Below are 16,579 nucleotides of genomic sequence, written 5' to 3' on the forward strand. Positions count from 1 at the left end.
GGGCCAAGGTGGCCCTGATGCTTGGCGCCTGGTCATTTTGGGGGCATCTCAGCTCCTGCAGCCTAGCCTTGGGTGGCTAATGCTCCTGCTCTTTCCAGTTTTGGAGTCCATGTCTGCTGGTGCATGCAGCCCCACATTAAGGGGGAAATGGTTATGCAAGCCAGGCCTGGTCCCACAAGTCTGGTCCTGATGGTGTTCACCCAGCAGAAACGGGACAATCCATCGCTCAGCTACGCGTGCAAATGTTTGTTGGTTTTTGCTAGGAACACACCGTCCTTCTTCTCATGCGTGCTGACGTTAGCTTTGCTCCCTTGCTTGTGTTAGAGCTCTTTGGGACCATAAAAACAACTACCTCCACAACCAAACACACACACAATGGGGCTGCTGACTTCACAGAAATGGAACCAGTTTCACGTACAAACACACTCCCAGCAATGAGTTGCGTCTTGCCAATGGGTTTCCAACATTTTAACTTTGCTAAGTGTGGTGTAGTGGTTTGAGTTTTGGACTATGTCTCTAGAGAGCCAGGGTTCGATTTCCTGCTCTGCCATGAAACCCTGGGGTGGCCTTGGGCAAGTCACACTCTCTCAGCCTCAGGAAAGGTAAATTCCCTCTGAACAAATCTTGCCGAGGAACCCCCAGGATAGGGCCGTCTTAGGGTTGCTGTAAGTCAGAAATGGCTTGGAGGCACACAACAACAGCAACAACAACAACAACAATGTGCTATAAGTGTGTAGTGTGGAAGAGCCAGCAACCAGAACCAGACCAATCTGAGAGCAAAAAGTGGGATTTTCCCTTCTCCTGCAATTTGGAAGCTTGAGGTCTAAGGTTTTATTCCTGGCATGGCAAACCAAGGACTGTGTGAACCAACAACGCTGGCATTGCAGTAGATTATGGAGGTGTTTATGCTCCTTTGCCCAGAATCTCCAAGCTCAGCCTGGCATTGCCAACCTGCCTTCGACTTGAATTGCTGCCCGGGTACAATATTATCTCTGGGAGAGACCTTGAAGGTGGCTTTACTCCCTTTATAAGCCATGTTTTGTAAACCTTTTACCCTTATGATTTGGCTTAACAATCCTTTGGCTCGGGTCTGTTTTTCCTGGTTCATAAGGGATCGCTTTGATATCTGTGAGTGTTGGACTATGACTCTGGAAGCCAGGGTTCGATTCCTAGCTCGGCAATAACTTTCTGCCCTGTTTGGGCAAGTCACACTCTCTCAGCCTCAGAGGATGACAGTGGCAAACCTCTTCTGAGGCACACAGCAACAACAACAAAGTACTTTGCATATTTCACCCTTGCAGCTGTAGTCATGCAGTTTATAAAAATTCTATATTCTCTTTCCATTTTGTCTTCCAAACTATCACACTGCAGAAATAATCCAGTTTCAGACCGCTTTATCTTCCCTGGCTCATTTCTGGGGAATCCTGGGAACATAAATGTCTCACAAAACTACTGCATCCGCACCGCAAAAATAGTGTAGTTTGGCACCACTTTGACTGCCATGGCTCCTTCCTGTAGTCCTGGGATGTGGAGCTTCGTTTCGCCTAAGCACTCTTTGGCAGGGAAGGCTGGCAAAACTACAGATTCCAATAGCATGGAGCCATGGCTGTTAAAGTGGTGTCAAACTGCGTTATTTCTGCAGTGCAGATGAATGCAGAGTGAGGCCAAGGTGAGATTTAGGGTGGCTTTGGTGGTTGCCTTTATTTTGGCAAGGCAAAGCAGATTTCAGATCCAGGAGACTTGAGCACTGCCAGGATTGAAGTGCGTTGGCAGAGACACAAAAGGCAATAACATGTAATGGGGGAAAGTCCAAAGTGATATGATTTCTACTCCATATCTGTCAGGGCGTCTGAACTCTCTGCGCAGTTTCCTCTCCCTGCCGCCCACGCACCCTTCGTGGCTTCTTGACGTGGCTCGACTGAGAGGGCGGAGGGAGCCGACCTGGCAAAACAACCCAAAACCCAACATATTTGCTGGCACACCCACAGGCTGGCAATCTTTTTCAAATGGAGAATGCAAGGTTTGGTTGCCATCTCCAAATGCAAAGTGTGGCATTCAGAGGCATTCATTGTGCAGCGAGGCAGGGACCAGATTCAAGATTATCGGATCCTTTTGGATGGAGCGCAAACCACTTTTGCACTTGGGGCTCAGTTTGCAGCAAATGAGGACAAAAGCTGAGGGCGAAAGGGGGAAAGTGGGAGGAGGAGGGAGAAACCAGGACATTTTATAAACAGCTGAGAAATTGGAATGGCAGAGGATGAATTGGGAATAGCCATGCCAAATGGGGACAGTTGGAGATATGGTGTTGCTTATCTAATCTGTGCAAACTGCACTATCATGATAGTATTTCAAACCTGGTGCAAAAGGCATTAATGAGTTCAGGGGAATTGTAGCAATGCATTGCGTTGTTGACCACAGGTATGAGATGAATGCAAGGTACAGTGTGGCATAGTGGTTTTGAAGGTTGGACTACGACTCTGGAGACAAGGGTTTGGTTCCCAGCTTGGCCATGAAACTCATTTGGACAAGTCACACTCTCTCAGCCTCCGAGGAAAGCAAGGGCAAACCTCTGAACAAACCTTGCCAAGAAAACCCCACAGTAGGATGACCTGAGGGTTGCCATAAGACTTGAAGGCACAAGACATCAAGAACCTGAAGTCATACGAAAACAACACAACACAAATGCTTTGAAGAAGCGAGGTGACCCCTTTCAAAAGGGAAAGGCACTCTCTCTATGCTCAGGAGCATTTTGTCCTTAGGTCCCTTTACTTCTCCACCTCAAAAAGAAAGTCAAAACTTTCCCTTCTTTTCCAGTAACTGGAGATACGTATTCTATATATTCCTCAGATGGGAGCAGGAAGAGAAGAAATGCATTTGAAAGGGGGGGCTGCTTGAATTGGGGGCTCAGGGACAGCTACACAAACACACCAGTTTCCAGCATGTTGGAACATGCCTTCCTCCTTCCCCGAAATGTTGGGTTGGGTGCATTCAGGTATAATAAGCCAGGCTGGAATGCCATTTCGGCTGCCTTCCTTGTTTACCTTGGATCTGGTCCGGACAGGCCAGAGCTGATTCAGGGCTCTGGAATGTCTCTCCAAGGGGACATCGTGTTCAAAACAGCCTCCAGAGCCAAGAAAACATCAGCCCTGCCGTATTTGGGGGCTGGTTTGGCATCCCCACCACTGCCAGCTCCCAAATTTCCACTGAGCCTGTTTGTTGTGGGCCTTCGAGACATTGCCTATAATGCAAACCTATCATGGGTTTTTCCCCCAAGATTTGTTCGGAGGTGCTTTGCTTTTGCCTCCTCCTGAGGCCGAGAGAGTGTGACTTGCCCAAGGTGGGTTTCCATGGCCAAGCAGGGAAGGAAGTGGCAGAACCACCTCTGGGTCTTCCTTGTCTAAGAAAAACCTATGAAATCCATGGGTTTGCCATAAATTAAGAGGAGCTTTGAATGCACATATATGCCTACGATGCTCTGGGATGAAAGCACTGATGATAGCATAGCGTCGTCTAGTGGTTAAAAATAGGTAGTGCCTTTAAGGTCCATCAAACAGCTGTGTGCATTTTGTTGTTGCTGTTGTGTGCCTTCATCATTCCCAAGTTATGGCAACCCTAAGGGGAGCCTGTCATTGAGTTTTCTTGCAAGATTTGTTCAGAGGAGGTTTGCCATTGCCTTCCCCTGAGGCTGAGAGAGTGTGACTTGCCCAAGGTGGATTTCCATGGCCGAGCCAGGAATCGAAGCCTGGTCTCCATGAGGGGTTCATGGACCCTTCATGGATACCAAAATCCGTGGATGTTCAAGTCCCATAAAATACATCGAGGTGTTGTTGTTATTACAGTGTGCCCTTGGTATCCTCTGGGGTTCCAGAACCCCCATCAATACCAAAATTCATGGATGCTCAACTCCTATGAAATACAATAGCACAGTAAAATAGCATCCCTTATATAAAACGGTAACGTCAAGCTTTGCTTTTTGGAATTTATACATTTTGAAATATTAAAAAAAGAATTTGTTTCTTGTACAGAAGAGACGGGAAACTACCGCTGGAACATATGCAGCTGTTTTTAATTAAAAAAAACAAATATCTGTGTGCTCATTAAGTATTTATAACCAAAACAGTTGATGTAAAAGTGAACATGAACCAGACAGACAGGAATGAGCAAAATTTTGTCCCACCCAAATGAGGAAACGGTGGCAACCCCAATGTTTAAATGTCACGCTTGTGGACATTTAAATCAAAGTAATTTCAAATAAAAACAGTAACACACACACATTTAAACCCCTCTTTGGGATGTTGGCTGTGAAATGATTGTCTCTAAACATCAGAGCAAAATTAAGAAATGGGGGAAATTGCCATGTGGGACGCAACCTATCCCTCCCACTACACCCGCAACTTTCAAGGTAAACTTTCCCCGTCTTCCAACTCGGAAAAATTCAGAACGGCTGTAACTAAAACAGGTCCGAGGACAGAGATTTGGGGAACTCAAATCTGAACGTGCCAAAAATATCTTGTCAAAGATGAACGCTTATCTTTTGGAAAACCTCAGTGTGTCATCCGTTTCTTTTGCCGTCTTCTTTAATCTTTCTCGGAAACAACCCGCGGCCGGTAGAACTAATTCCAAAATAGCAGGAACCACATCAACTTTGGGGGAGGCTTCAATTTTTGTGGGGCAGAAGGATGATATGGTGGGCAGTCATGGAAACAAGCAATGTGTTTGGGACAACCATATACAATTTTAGGCGAAGTATGACTTCTTTTGGCAAAGTATGACAGATGATTGCTTAGCAAGCTTATGTCGTCTGCGTACATGAGTCCAAAGTGGCAAAGCAGCCGAAGTGGGGTGCCTCTAGGGAGAAAGGTTTGGCATTGAGATTCACACTCGGAGGGGGAAGGAGAGGAGTTACCGACTTGGGGCGTGCGTCGATGACACGGGGGAACTCGCCGTCTCTGCCACTTTCTCTGCGCCAACATGATGAAATTGCACCGACGATCCCTGCAAGCTGGGTGTCGTATCCCTGGATGATAGCGGCCGTGTTTTGCCCATCGAAAGATCCGTGGGCTGAAGCTCCAAATCCAATGATGTGCGCTGCTCTGGTTGCTCTGATTCCCTTCCTGCGACAGCTTTGGGGCAGCTTCCTTGCCCCGACGTACCGTGAGCCAAAGGCGCAGGCTCCGGCGAGCTGCTTCCCATCTCCTTCACCAAGATGGGAGGAACAGACCCTAGTCCTTTGATAACACTCACCTGGGAGGGCAGGATGGCTGGCTTTGACGGAGGGCATACAATGAGGCTACTGGCCACCGATGGGTTACTACTAGCCTTCGGACCCTTAGTGTCATCTCCACTTGCCACCTCAACAGGAAGACTCTCTCTTTGCAACTTCTGGCAAGAGGACAGAGAAGCCGCCCGGTCTTCATGACCAACTATTACAGCAATGATATCTGAGTCTTCCTTGGTACAAGCGAGTTCCTTCTCTTTCTCATCTGAAGCTGATTCTGGCTCATCTGGCCTCTTCCGAGGCCGCCCGCGCTTCCTTTTCACCATTGCTTCCGCAGACGTCTCTGCCGGCCGCTTGCTGGGAGGCTTGGCTTTCGGGGTCTCAGAGGGGCTTTGCCTGGTTTCGCAGCCATTCACCCCACTGCTACTAGGGACGCTCTTTGGCTTGGGCAGGATCTCAGCCACAGTGGGAGGCACGGCTACGTTGATGACGGGCATCATGTTGATAACTGGCATGGTGCCCTGGGGGCCAACAAGGCTGGCCGGCCCGTTCACTGCCGGTGCCAGCAACATAGGGGAAGGCGAGCCCATGGAGAGAGCCATTTTGACTGTGCCTCCGACAGGTGCGGCAGTGAGCTTTGGTGCCAAGAGAGGGGGGGATGGATGCATGGCTGTCCCCCCAGGAGACACCACCAATGTATCCCCAGGCTGGACCCGCATTCGAGGCAGCAGCAGCGGCAGGCGGGCCACAGAGGTATTGACCTGAGGACGGCTGGCTGGCTTAGCAGGTGAATCCGAAGGTTTCTTCACATCGCTGTGCAGAAGTGGCGCTGAGGGTTTGGGGCTGTTATCTGTTTTAGTCTGAAAGACCAAGAGAAGTTTTGAGATAACTCTGTTTTGATGCTGCATAGGTATATATCAGGGTATCTACAGCAGGGGTGGGAAATGTGTGGCTCCAGAGGTCCACTTCTCTAGTCCCCAGACAAAAATTTGAAGGTGATTTTTCACCTCAACATCACAGAGCATGCCCCCTAATTGTGCAAAAATGTGCAAAAGCACCTCCTCAACCCTTCTCAGTACCATCAAATACCTCCAGTTTCATCGCAGTCCCTCTCAAAAAGGTGACAGGCAGTGACATGACATCACTACCAGCCAAAATTTTGAGAGGGACAGCAACAGAAACAGGGGTATTTGAGCTTACAATGGTGAGACCCCCAGGGACAGAGGAAGTGTCCCTTGGCTCCTGCTATGTTGCCCACCTCTGCAAAGAGGCCCAAAGACTCACAGGCAGTCAACTTGGTGCCCCTGCTAGGTGTTCCTGGACTACAACTCCCATATGGTCAGAAATCATGGAAACTACAGCCTAAAATACATAAAATACTCAGCCTCAGAACCTAAGAGACCTCTTTCACTGCCAAAGAGAGAAACTTTAGGATTTTAATTCTTCACGCTCCGTTCCCTCCTCATGTCCTACTTGTGGACTTCCTGGAGGCTCAACAATGGATTTTTAATGCCATCCAAAAGAGTTCCTTCTTATTATGATTTGCCCCATCTTCCTATGCCAAAGGCTGGAATCATGAGGCCATCCAGACATTATTAGACTACAACCACCAGCAGCCCCAAGCTGGCATACCCAATGGTGAAGAATGCTAGGAACTGCAATTCAACAAGATCTGGAGGGAGTTCCATAATTCCTGTTTCCCGCCCATAAATTTGCCATTCGTCCGCCTCTGGGGAGAGAAGCCAACTTCTTGAAGTTTCTGTATGGCACCCATTTCCTAGAAAGCGGCAGTGCATCTCCCACTAGACTCTCTTACCTGAGGCTGTGTTTTGGCTGTGTTTTCCAGGGCTTCCGGTTCATTCTTCTTCATGCTTGGAGGGGACCGTTTATCCCTGTGGCTTTCCGCTGTTTCTGAAACCAGAAAGGGAAGAGAAAGATTTAATCAACGGCGTCTCCTCAGTGGTTGCTCCAGCCTAAAGAGTCCCCTTCAAAGGTCTCATCCTTCATGTCCTTCTACCGGGAGGCAAAAGACCTTTTTATTTGGGCAAGTCTTTGGGCAACTGCTACAAATTCCCTACATGGAATCTCCCCAGGGCCATTCATGTGGCTCCCCCAAGGTAAAATGTGTGGGGTCATTTTTGCCATGTTGCCTCTAAGTTGACTTAAGGTGCCCCCATCACAGAGTTGTCTTGGTCAGATTTCTTCAGATAAGGTCCACCATTGCCTTCCTCTAAAGCTGAGGGACTTTGACTTGCCCAAGATCACCCAGTGGGTTTCTGTGACTGAGCAGCGATTCAAACCCTGGCCTCCATAGAATCGTAAAGTTGGAAGAGACCACAAGGGCCATCCAGTCCAACCCCATCATGCCATGCAGGAACCCTCCATCAAAGCATCCCCAACAGATGGCCATCCAGCCTCTGTTTAAAGTCCTCCAAGAAGGAAGGGAAAGGAAGTGAATGGAGGAAGGAAGGCAGTGGGACCTACCTGAGACCACCATGGCCATGACAAGGTCGGCGTGGGCAGAGCGGGAGCTGATGATGTGCTGCTGGATGAGGAACTGAGCCACCTCCACGATGTTGTTGAAGGAACGCTTGAGGATCTTCTCAGCCCAGTCACAGGTCAAGGCACAGGCCGCGTCCATCACCTCGTCATTGTAGGACTGGACCACCTCCGTCCTTTCCGGCTGCAGGAAAGGAAAAGAAGGGAGAGGTGGATTTTTTGCTGAAAGATCAATCAGCTCAGCGCAGCTGGGAAGAGCTGATTTTCTGGACTGTCTTGACAGTTCCCACGATTCAGGATTTGGGGTCAGGATATCTGAGGACTCCTTCCCAAATGTTGAGATGCTCAGTGGAGGTCCTGTTGTGTGTTTCGGCACCTCATGCAGTTAAGTTGGTGGGTACACATAACAGGACCTTCTCTGTAGGAGCACCCCAACTGTGCAATCTCTATGTCCACAGAATACCTTCGAAAACCAGACGGTTGGGGATAAGATCCAGGGAATGGACACTTCCCTCAGGTTTATGATCTTACAGGAATATCTCTACTGGAAAATAATATGCTGGGCCAGGTGGAGGCTGCCATTCTGGTTACAAGATCGTAAGTTGGACTTGCAATCTCAAAACTGCTTTAAAAAATTCTGATCTGGCCAATACTTTCTTGCTTTTTTGAGCACATTCACAGACATTGAAGACGACAGGTTATGTCAACTACTTACAGTCTCCGTTTCTTTCAGGTCCAGGCTGGGGAGGGGCGGCATGCTGACCACAGTCTTTCTCCGTATCCCACTATAGCAATATGTTGAGAGCAGGGTTAAGGAGATGACCCCAAAGATCACGTTTTCTTTCCCGGTGTCCCTAGTGCAAATTTGGGCACCAAAGCTGCAAAAGGCAATTAGTTAGCTTTTTTGGCCAGTAAGTCAGGAATGAACATTTGCAAAAGCTCATTCAGAATCTCACAAAAAATTGGATTGCAAAATACCCAGGAGAGGTCCTCCAGAAACCTGTGACTGGTTTTCTCCATCCTTCACTTTGCACATGCTCAGGGGGCATTTCAACAGTCAAACGTTTATTTTGTACATAAAATAAATTTTAGGAGCTGAGTCTTCCCAGAAAGCTAACCACAGGTTCAGATCTGAACTGGATTTTCATCTGTTTGCATTGGATTTTCCCTGTGGTGGTCGATGCTCTAAAACAGCAGCGTAACTAGAAAGGATATACTGATCCAGGTCCACAGCCTAATACAGAAAAGCACATTCTGCCATTTTTTAGATTATAAACCCGAAGGCAAGGAACTGTCAGATTAGTCATCTATAAACCACCCTGAGAGCCTTTGTGGCTGGAGAGCAGGGTATAAATAACCTAAATAGGTAAAATAAATTCCACCCATCCCATCGCACGGATTCCCCTTCCACAGCCCTTCTGGTCCACCTCATCCCGACTTCATACGCGGAAGGATATTTTGACTGCCCGCGGCTGCCCAATCTTCTCGCTATAATGTTGGGAAAGATCTCCCGCATGATCTTGCCGAAATTCGCTGCGCTCAGGGAACGGCTGCAGAGGTTATCGCAGTAGCGCCTATCCAGGAGGAGGCAGGAGAGAGACAAAAAGTGACTTTAGACATTTAGGAGAAACAACATTCCCCCATCCCTTGGACCATTCCACGCTCAGGAGAGGCCTTGTTCCAAAAACAGAAAAGCCTCCCCTGTTCTAAATCGAGGTAAAAAATGTCCCCCACAATTCTAATGCAGTCTCCTAGTTGCTCACAGGAGGAAGGTTCTGGAAAAACGGGTCCCGTTTGCCTCCCGCGCTGCCCTCCCGCATCCCATGTCGGTCAGAGTACCTACTTGTAAGCATCATAGACATCTTGTTTGGGCAGGCAGGTGTCCGGATACACCTCCAGGTGGTTCTGGATCCAAGTGCAAGCATGCATGTGTTCAGCTGAGCTCAGAGAGGTGAGGTCCAGACTGGTGGACCCAAAGGGAAATGTAATTTTACTCAGTTTGTAACATCAGTGTCTCATTCAACACACATCCCTCTCCACACCATGCTGTGTTTCCCTCCTATATCCTTACATGTTTTCAAGCCTGACTCACATCTTCAAACCTGACCTGGGAGCCATAAGGACTAGCAACTTGACTTCAGTATTAAGAGCCATGGACTCTCAGGCACCAGCTGCCTGTCTGTTGTTGTCGTTGTGTACCTTCAAGTCATTTCGACTTATGGCAACCCCAAGGCAAACCTGTTGTGGGGTTCTCTTGGCCCGATTTGCAAATGTGGGCACCTGTACCATGTGTTCAATGGCTCGACAGCACCTATAAGATCTAAGTCTGGAAAATCGATTTAATTCACTCTGGAGCCTCAGGTTGCTGGTATTTATCATCTTCTGTAAAAGGCTGCTGAACTGAAATGTACACACAGCCTGAGCAATGGCATGTTCTTGCATTTCTAAGGTGTCATCAACTTGGTAATACCCAAACATATTAATTTGCGTGTCCGGCAAAAAGTTAAAGGTCCCAAATCCTACCCTACCTATCACATCCGCTTCCAAATTTTATTTCTATAGCTCCTTAAAAACAGACAAACCCAAAACCTTGGACAGTTAGGTTAGACCCAACATTTTACCAACTACAGGGCTGGATATATCCAGAAGCTACCTACTGCTGATGTCTGGACTGGGTTGTTTTTATAACAACCCTCTAATTCACTCTAGTCTTCCTTATTTAAAAGATGTTCGGAACAAACAGTACCTTTCTAAAAGCCTGAGCTCCCATTCGTGTCATAGATTTTGAAGCAATACGGAAATAAAAGGTGGCTTTTCATCTGAGCAGGAGAGACTCCATAACCATTGGTACCACAAAACCCATCTGTCGGACCACTTTGGTGAGGATTACTCACCTTTTTTCTCCCGAACTCGGGCCCGAAGGTAACTGGAGGTAGAGATAGAGTTTGGCGTGATCAGAAAACTTCTGGACATCTTGCTATGATCGCAGAGGAGAGAAAAAAATAGACACGCATATACTAAATTATCAATCAGAAGTTAAATACTAACATTTTTAAAGGAGAAAGGTTGGGATTCTGTGCAGGCTGAGCATCCCTGATCCGAAAATCCAGAGTGTTCCAAAATCCAACACTTGTTTTCGTGGTTGGTTGAGACAGTGCTTTCCGACGGTTCGATGTATGTAAACTTTGTTTCATGCACAAAATTATTAAACAACTTGGTATGAAATTACCTTCAGGTTATTGAATTTAGATTTGGGTCTCATCTCCAAGATTGCTCATAACGTATGCGCAGATGTTCCAAAATCCAAAAACAATCCCAAAGCATTTCGGATAAAGGCGACCCAACCTGGTACGGATCCGTAACTTCTCCGTATCCAGCAAGATTACACGGTCCACAATTGTGGCACTATGCCCAAAATTGCAATTTGTGTGAGTTGACAACAGTGGCCACAAAAATTCCTTCTACCTGATACCTTTGGTTTAAACTCATAACTTAGTTTGTCTGACCTCATAACTTTTATCACACAAACTGCTCTTAATGTCATCTATAAAACAGCAGAAGGCCCACCTAGAGACCTAGGACAGAAGATGCCAGGTGGCCCCAATACCAACATATGTCAAATTACAACAAGTCCTCATTTGTTTTAAAGGCTGCACACAATGAAGGGGAAAGGGAATGGGGCTCAGCAAAACCCCCATTTTGCCAACTCTCTCGTAAGGCCCAAAGTTACTTCTTTAACATGAGAAGCACATCTGCAAACGCTGTCTGGAAAGTTGGCAACCCGGACGTGGTCTGGGCACGCACAAGCAGATGGCAACCCTTTGGAGAATTTCAATGGGACCCATCTCTTTCACTCACCAAAATACCGTTGACTTTGGTCTGGACAGATTTCCTGTTCAAGATACAAAAGGAAAACAATCGGTTATTTCTCGAACGCTTATCTGCAAATCCAACTCATTGTTCGGCGGAGCTCTGGAAGGAAGGAAGGAAGGAAGGAAGGAAGGAAGGAAGGAGGAAAAAATGAATAAAAGGATGGGCAGAGCAAGGAAGAAAAATACGAAGCGCTTCTCTTACGAAATGGCGCCCTTCAGTTTCTGCAGCAAAGTGCTGGGCTCGGCGGTGACTCCCTCCGAATCCACTTCCAAAGGTTCGCTCCTGTCTTCCATGATTTTCAGATCCAGGCTGTTTTCGTCCGCCATGACATCGGCTCCCTTGGACCAAAAGGAGAAACATAAGCCATTTTCTTTGCCCACGAAACCTTAAAGGGACCGACTGGGTTGTATCTACACTGCAAAATTAATCCAGTTTGCCCCCACTTTAACTGTTGTGGCTCAAGGCTATGGGATCCTGGGATTCAACTCCCATCGTCCACGCTGGTTGTAATGCCAGTCCAAACTCACCCAAAGGGTTTCTAGTCCTGACACAAAAACTGTCAAAGGGTGCGTTTCCCCCCATCTCCGCACATTCCCCCAAGTGCTCCAAATCTCACCTTCGCACGCGAAAGAGATGACTTTTTATTTCAAATCCCAGCTTCTGGCGCGGAACGGAGTCTGAACTTCAGCAGAGCATTTTCATCCGTTGTGGCCAGAAAAATACAATCGGTCAACCGGTCAGACGTCTGGTTTCTCGGCTCCCCAACTTTTCTTTCGCATTCTGCAAAAAAACAAGAGGAATACAGGTTGAGCGTCCCTTATCCAAAACGCCTATATGTGTGTATGTACGTATATGTGCACATAAACATATATATGTGTGTCTAGATATATATGTGTGTGTGTGTATACGTATATACATACATATATATATATATATATATATACACACACACACACATATGTGTGCATGTTTATGTATATATAAAGTCGCCCCTCCAGGTCTGCAGCTTTGAGAATCCGCGAAGGGGTGACTGCTATTAATCTTAATGGGGCGTGCGCCCCATTAAAGTCTATGGGCCTTGAATATGTGTGGGTTTTGGAAGTCGTCGGGGGGGGGTTTCAGAACGGATCCCCCACAAGTTCCAAGGGCCAACTGTGTATATATACATATAAATGTGCATGTGCATATTCATGGCTGTGTGTACATACATATATATGTGTGTATATGTATGTGTGTGTGTATATACATACACATATTGTGTATGTATATATTTGTGTGTGTGTATATATATACACACACACACACGTATACATACATATATGTGTATAGATATGTTTGTGTGTGTGTATATATATATATATATATATATAAACATATGCATATATATGTGTATATATACATATATATTTGTGTATATAATACACGTGTGTGTATATATGTGTGTGTGTGTATACACACACATATACATACACAATATATGTATGTATATACACACAGAGGATCCGATTCCTAGTTCTGCCATGGAAACCCACTGGCTGTCCTTGGCCAAGTCACACTCTCTCAGCTTTCCAAGATAAACCTCATGACGCAGGTCCGTCTTTGCGCCGCCATAAGTTGGAAACAACTTGAAGGCACACTAAAACATGCATGTACATGTACATACACACACACACATATATATATAAGAGCCCAACCCAGCTCCTTTCCCCAACTTTTCCTGCCTTTGTGAGTTTTTTTGCAGCAGCTCCCTTTGCACCCTGCAGTACCCAATGCAACACCAGCAGGGCATTAATATCTATATCTATATCTATATACATATACACACACACACATTTCACCAAGAGGGAAATTCAAAATCCAAGGCAGCAGAAGTGGAAAGGATGCATTTCACTGCAGAGAAGGCATTGCCAAGGCAAAGAAGAAGGAGGCTGAACTACATTTGTGTCACTTTTAAACATCAGAAACAATCCAGTTCCTTCCACGCCTTTTAAAAAAACAAAGCCCCAACTCTTTCAAAACCAATGTCTTTAAAACCCTTAAAAGCATCCCTCCTCTTCTCCCCATTCTTTAAGGGCCATGCTTTAAGTATACTTTTCTCCCCCAAAGATCTCGCAAATCGAAGAGAGAAATGTCATTCTGACCCCAGAACTTTCGTCCCTTCCTTCCAGCAAATGCAACATTTCAAACACTGCACCCAACAAATTGCATGCAAAAATCATGATCGTTATCCTTATCATTATTAGGGGTTGCAACTCACCTTTCAAGGCTGAGATTCTGCTTCCTCTGTTTTATTTTGTTTTGCAAGGAAGCCTAAATTGCAAAAAGAGGAAAAGGGAGAAGAAGCTTTGCATTTTGCAAAGGTCCCCCCAAAAATCACTCCAAAAAAACACACAAAACAATTCTAATTTTAACTTCTTTTTAAATTAGCATTCCTCCTTTGCTTGCAAATAATAATAATAATAATAATAATAATAATAATAATCAGGATAATAATAATAATAATAAGATCTGGTTGCATTTCACGCCTTGCCACGCATGTTAGCAGCACTTTCAATTGCAAGAAGCAAAGAGAAAAAGAAAGTATTGGCACAGAAAGGGAGGGCTCAGAGCCTGCTCTTTTCTCTGATTGGCTGAGCCCCTCCACTTCTGCCCAGATACTGGGCTATTCTTTAATGCCAGTGGCTGCCTCCTCTTTTTTCCACCCGGATACAGCAGAGCAGGGCTTCCGATTGGTTCAGGGGCTCAGGGAGTCTGCCTAGCAACGGGGACTGATTGGTGCAGGGTCTGCCAGTTTTGAAGCTGGGAGGCGGGGCTTGGAGGAGAGAGAGGGAGGGAGAGAGGGAGAGAGAACCATGCTTGCAATTTTTGGGGAGATGCGCATGGATGCGAAACCTCCAGCGCACCTTAGCTGCATTCATAAAAAGCACATGTGCACATGTGAGCAATGCGTATTTTTCATTTGTAGATTTGTATTGCGCTACTGTACATTTGTATTACACTTTTGTACATTTGCATCATGCTTTGTACATTTGTGTCATTCTGTTATATATTTGTATCACACTTTTGTACATTTGCATCACGATTTTGTACATTTGCATCACACTTTTGTACATTTGCATCATGCTTTTGTACATTTGCATCACACTTTTGTACATGTGCATCATGCCTTTGTACATTTGCATCAGGCTTTTGTACATTTGTATTACGCTTTTGTGTATTTGCATCACACTTGTACGTTTGCATCACGCTTTTGTACATTTGCATCACACTTTTGAACATTTGCATCATGCTTTTGTGCATTTGTAGTCAACTTTGGTACATTGGCATCACACTATTGTACATTTGTATCAGGCTTTTGTACATTTGCATTATGCTTTTGTACATTCAAATCATGCTATTGTACATTTGCATTACACTTTTGTACATTTGCATCAGCCTTTTGTGCATTTGGTTCACGCTTTTGTAGAACGACAACTTTTGTCAAACTGTCTTAATGTTGGCTATGTTGTTGTCGTTCTTGTTGTTGTTGTTAACCGCCTTCGGGTTGATCTGGACCCATGGATTTTCAGACACAGCGTGATAACAGAGCCATTAACTTGTGAATAACCAGCCATTAAAAACATCAAGAAAGCGTTTTGGGGATCTTCCCGTGAATCATTTGTTGCTTGTACAGAAGAGATGACCTATGGTCTCTAAAGCGCATGCTGATTCTCTTTGGGCATTCCTTACTGCGCTCCCTTATCCGTCGTATGTTTGCAACGCGGTCCCTGTTTTCGTAAGACAGTTGTCTATGCCTTATGCAATTCGGAGGGTTGGAGTTTTGCCAAGCGCCAGCACTCTTTGGCAGAGAAGGCCGACGGTTTTGCAAAACGACAAACCCAATGTTGGAGTTACGGCACTTAAAGCAGCGCCAAACTGCATTATTTCTGCCGTGTAGACGCACCCTCGGATTCAACCCTTGCAGCTATTCTCAATAGAAACAGCAGATGGAGGTGTTTCACATTAAATGTCTGAATTTTTACTATTTATTAATTTACTATTTATTAATTTATTGGACTTTCCCTCCCTTTCTTTTCCCTCCAGGGCAGCGATGTCCAAACTCTGGCCCTCCAGGTGTTTTGGACTTCATCTCCCAGAAGCCTTAGCCCCCTTGACCAATGGTCTGGGATGCTGGGAGCTGAAGTCCTATACTGAGCCTGGACTGTGGTCTTCCCCTTTTTCCCTACAGCCTTCTTCCTTACAAAATACAGCTTGGGTCTCCCTAATCCGGAATCCCAAAAGATCCTAAAAGCTTACCCTTTTTTCACGGGTGGCTGAGATAGCGACACCTTTGCTTTGGTTCAGTGCACACCAACTGTGTTCCATGCACAAAATTATATTAAAAGATGGTATAAAAAGTACCTTCAGGCTATGTATAGGAAACATGAATGAATTCAGTGTTTAGTGTTTAGGTCTGACCTCCAGGATGGTTTACATATATGGAAATACAGGTGTTCTGAAATCCAAAACAAGCATTTCAGATAAGGGAGACTCCACCTGTATCTTTTCTCGTGATAGAAAAGACCTTTCTTCTCATGCTGTTTCCAAAGCATGAAACCTATGTACATATGCGCATATACAGGTATTCCAAAATGCAAAGCAACTCAAGCATTTCAGATAAGGGAGACTCCACCTGTATTATCATCTTTTCTAGTGATGGAGAAGATCTTGCCTCGATCCGTTGCTTGATCTGTTTCTAAGGCCCATTTTTTTGTCTTTTTAGCTGTCTAGGATATCTGCAGAACTCTTCTCCAGCACCGCATCTCAAATCAGCTTCGTTCACAGGTAAGGGATGCAATTTTCAAATGGTCCCTATGCGCCGTCATCTGTCTGTCTGTCTATTTAACTCTCTGTCTCAAAGGACAACTTGAGGGGCGAGATGCCTATTATGTCTCCTCTTCTTAAGTCACATTTCCATCAGACACTTAAGACTTCTTGTCATGAAATAAA

General features: G+C 45.8%; 2 protein-coding genes across 8 annotated transcripts in view; one reads left to right on the top strand and one right to left on the bottom strand.

Annotated features, from left to right (window-relative positions):
* Positions 1-16,579, top strand: part of LOC149301812 (uncharacterized) — a 59,478-nt gene that overhangs the window by 6,913 nt on the left and 35,986 nt on the right. For all 7 annotated transcript variants that reach the window (XR_016272144.1, XR_016272147.1, XR_016272146.1 and 4 more), the window contains exon 4: positions 16,353-16,414. Coding sequence is in view for 1 of the 7 variants with exons in the window: in XM_089483372.1 (XP_089339498.1) it covers positions 16,353-16,414 (62 nt within the window). In the remaining 6 variants the exon portion in view is untranslated. The remainder of the gene's footprint in view (positions 1-16,352; positions 16,415-16,579) is intronic.
* Positions 4,046-14,146, bottom strand: LOC149301813 (DNA-binding protein RFX5-like). The gene is made up of 11 exons (XM_089483086.1): positions 13,848-14,146; positions 12,207-12,370; positions 11,792-11,928; positions 11,576-11,609; positions 10,612-10,694; positions 9,561-9,680; positions 9,171-9,291; positions 8,433-8,510; positions 7,703-7,901; positions 7,035-7,129; positions 4,046-6,078 (listed from the first exon to the last, which is right to left on the bottom strand). Exons 3-11 carry the CDS (start codon positions 11,914-11,916, stop codon positions 4,903-4,905), a joined length of 2,031 nt encoding a protein of 676 aa, XP_089339212.1. The 5' UTR covers positions 11,917-11,928; positions 12,207-12,370; positions 13,848-14,146; the 3' UTR covers positions 4,046-4,902.

This window comes from Sceloporus occidentalis, unplaced genomic scaffold (genome assembly GCF_023333645.1).
Source record: "Sceloporus occidentalis isolate IW3139 unplaced genomic scaffold, rSceOcc1.0.p SCAF_20, whole genome shotgun sequence".
In the NCBI taxonomy this organism is placed as follows: domain Eukaryota; kingdom Metazoa; phylum Chordata; class Lepidosauria; order Squamata; family Phrynosomatidae; genus Sceloporus; species Sceloporus occidentalis.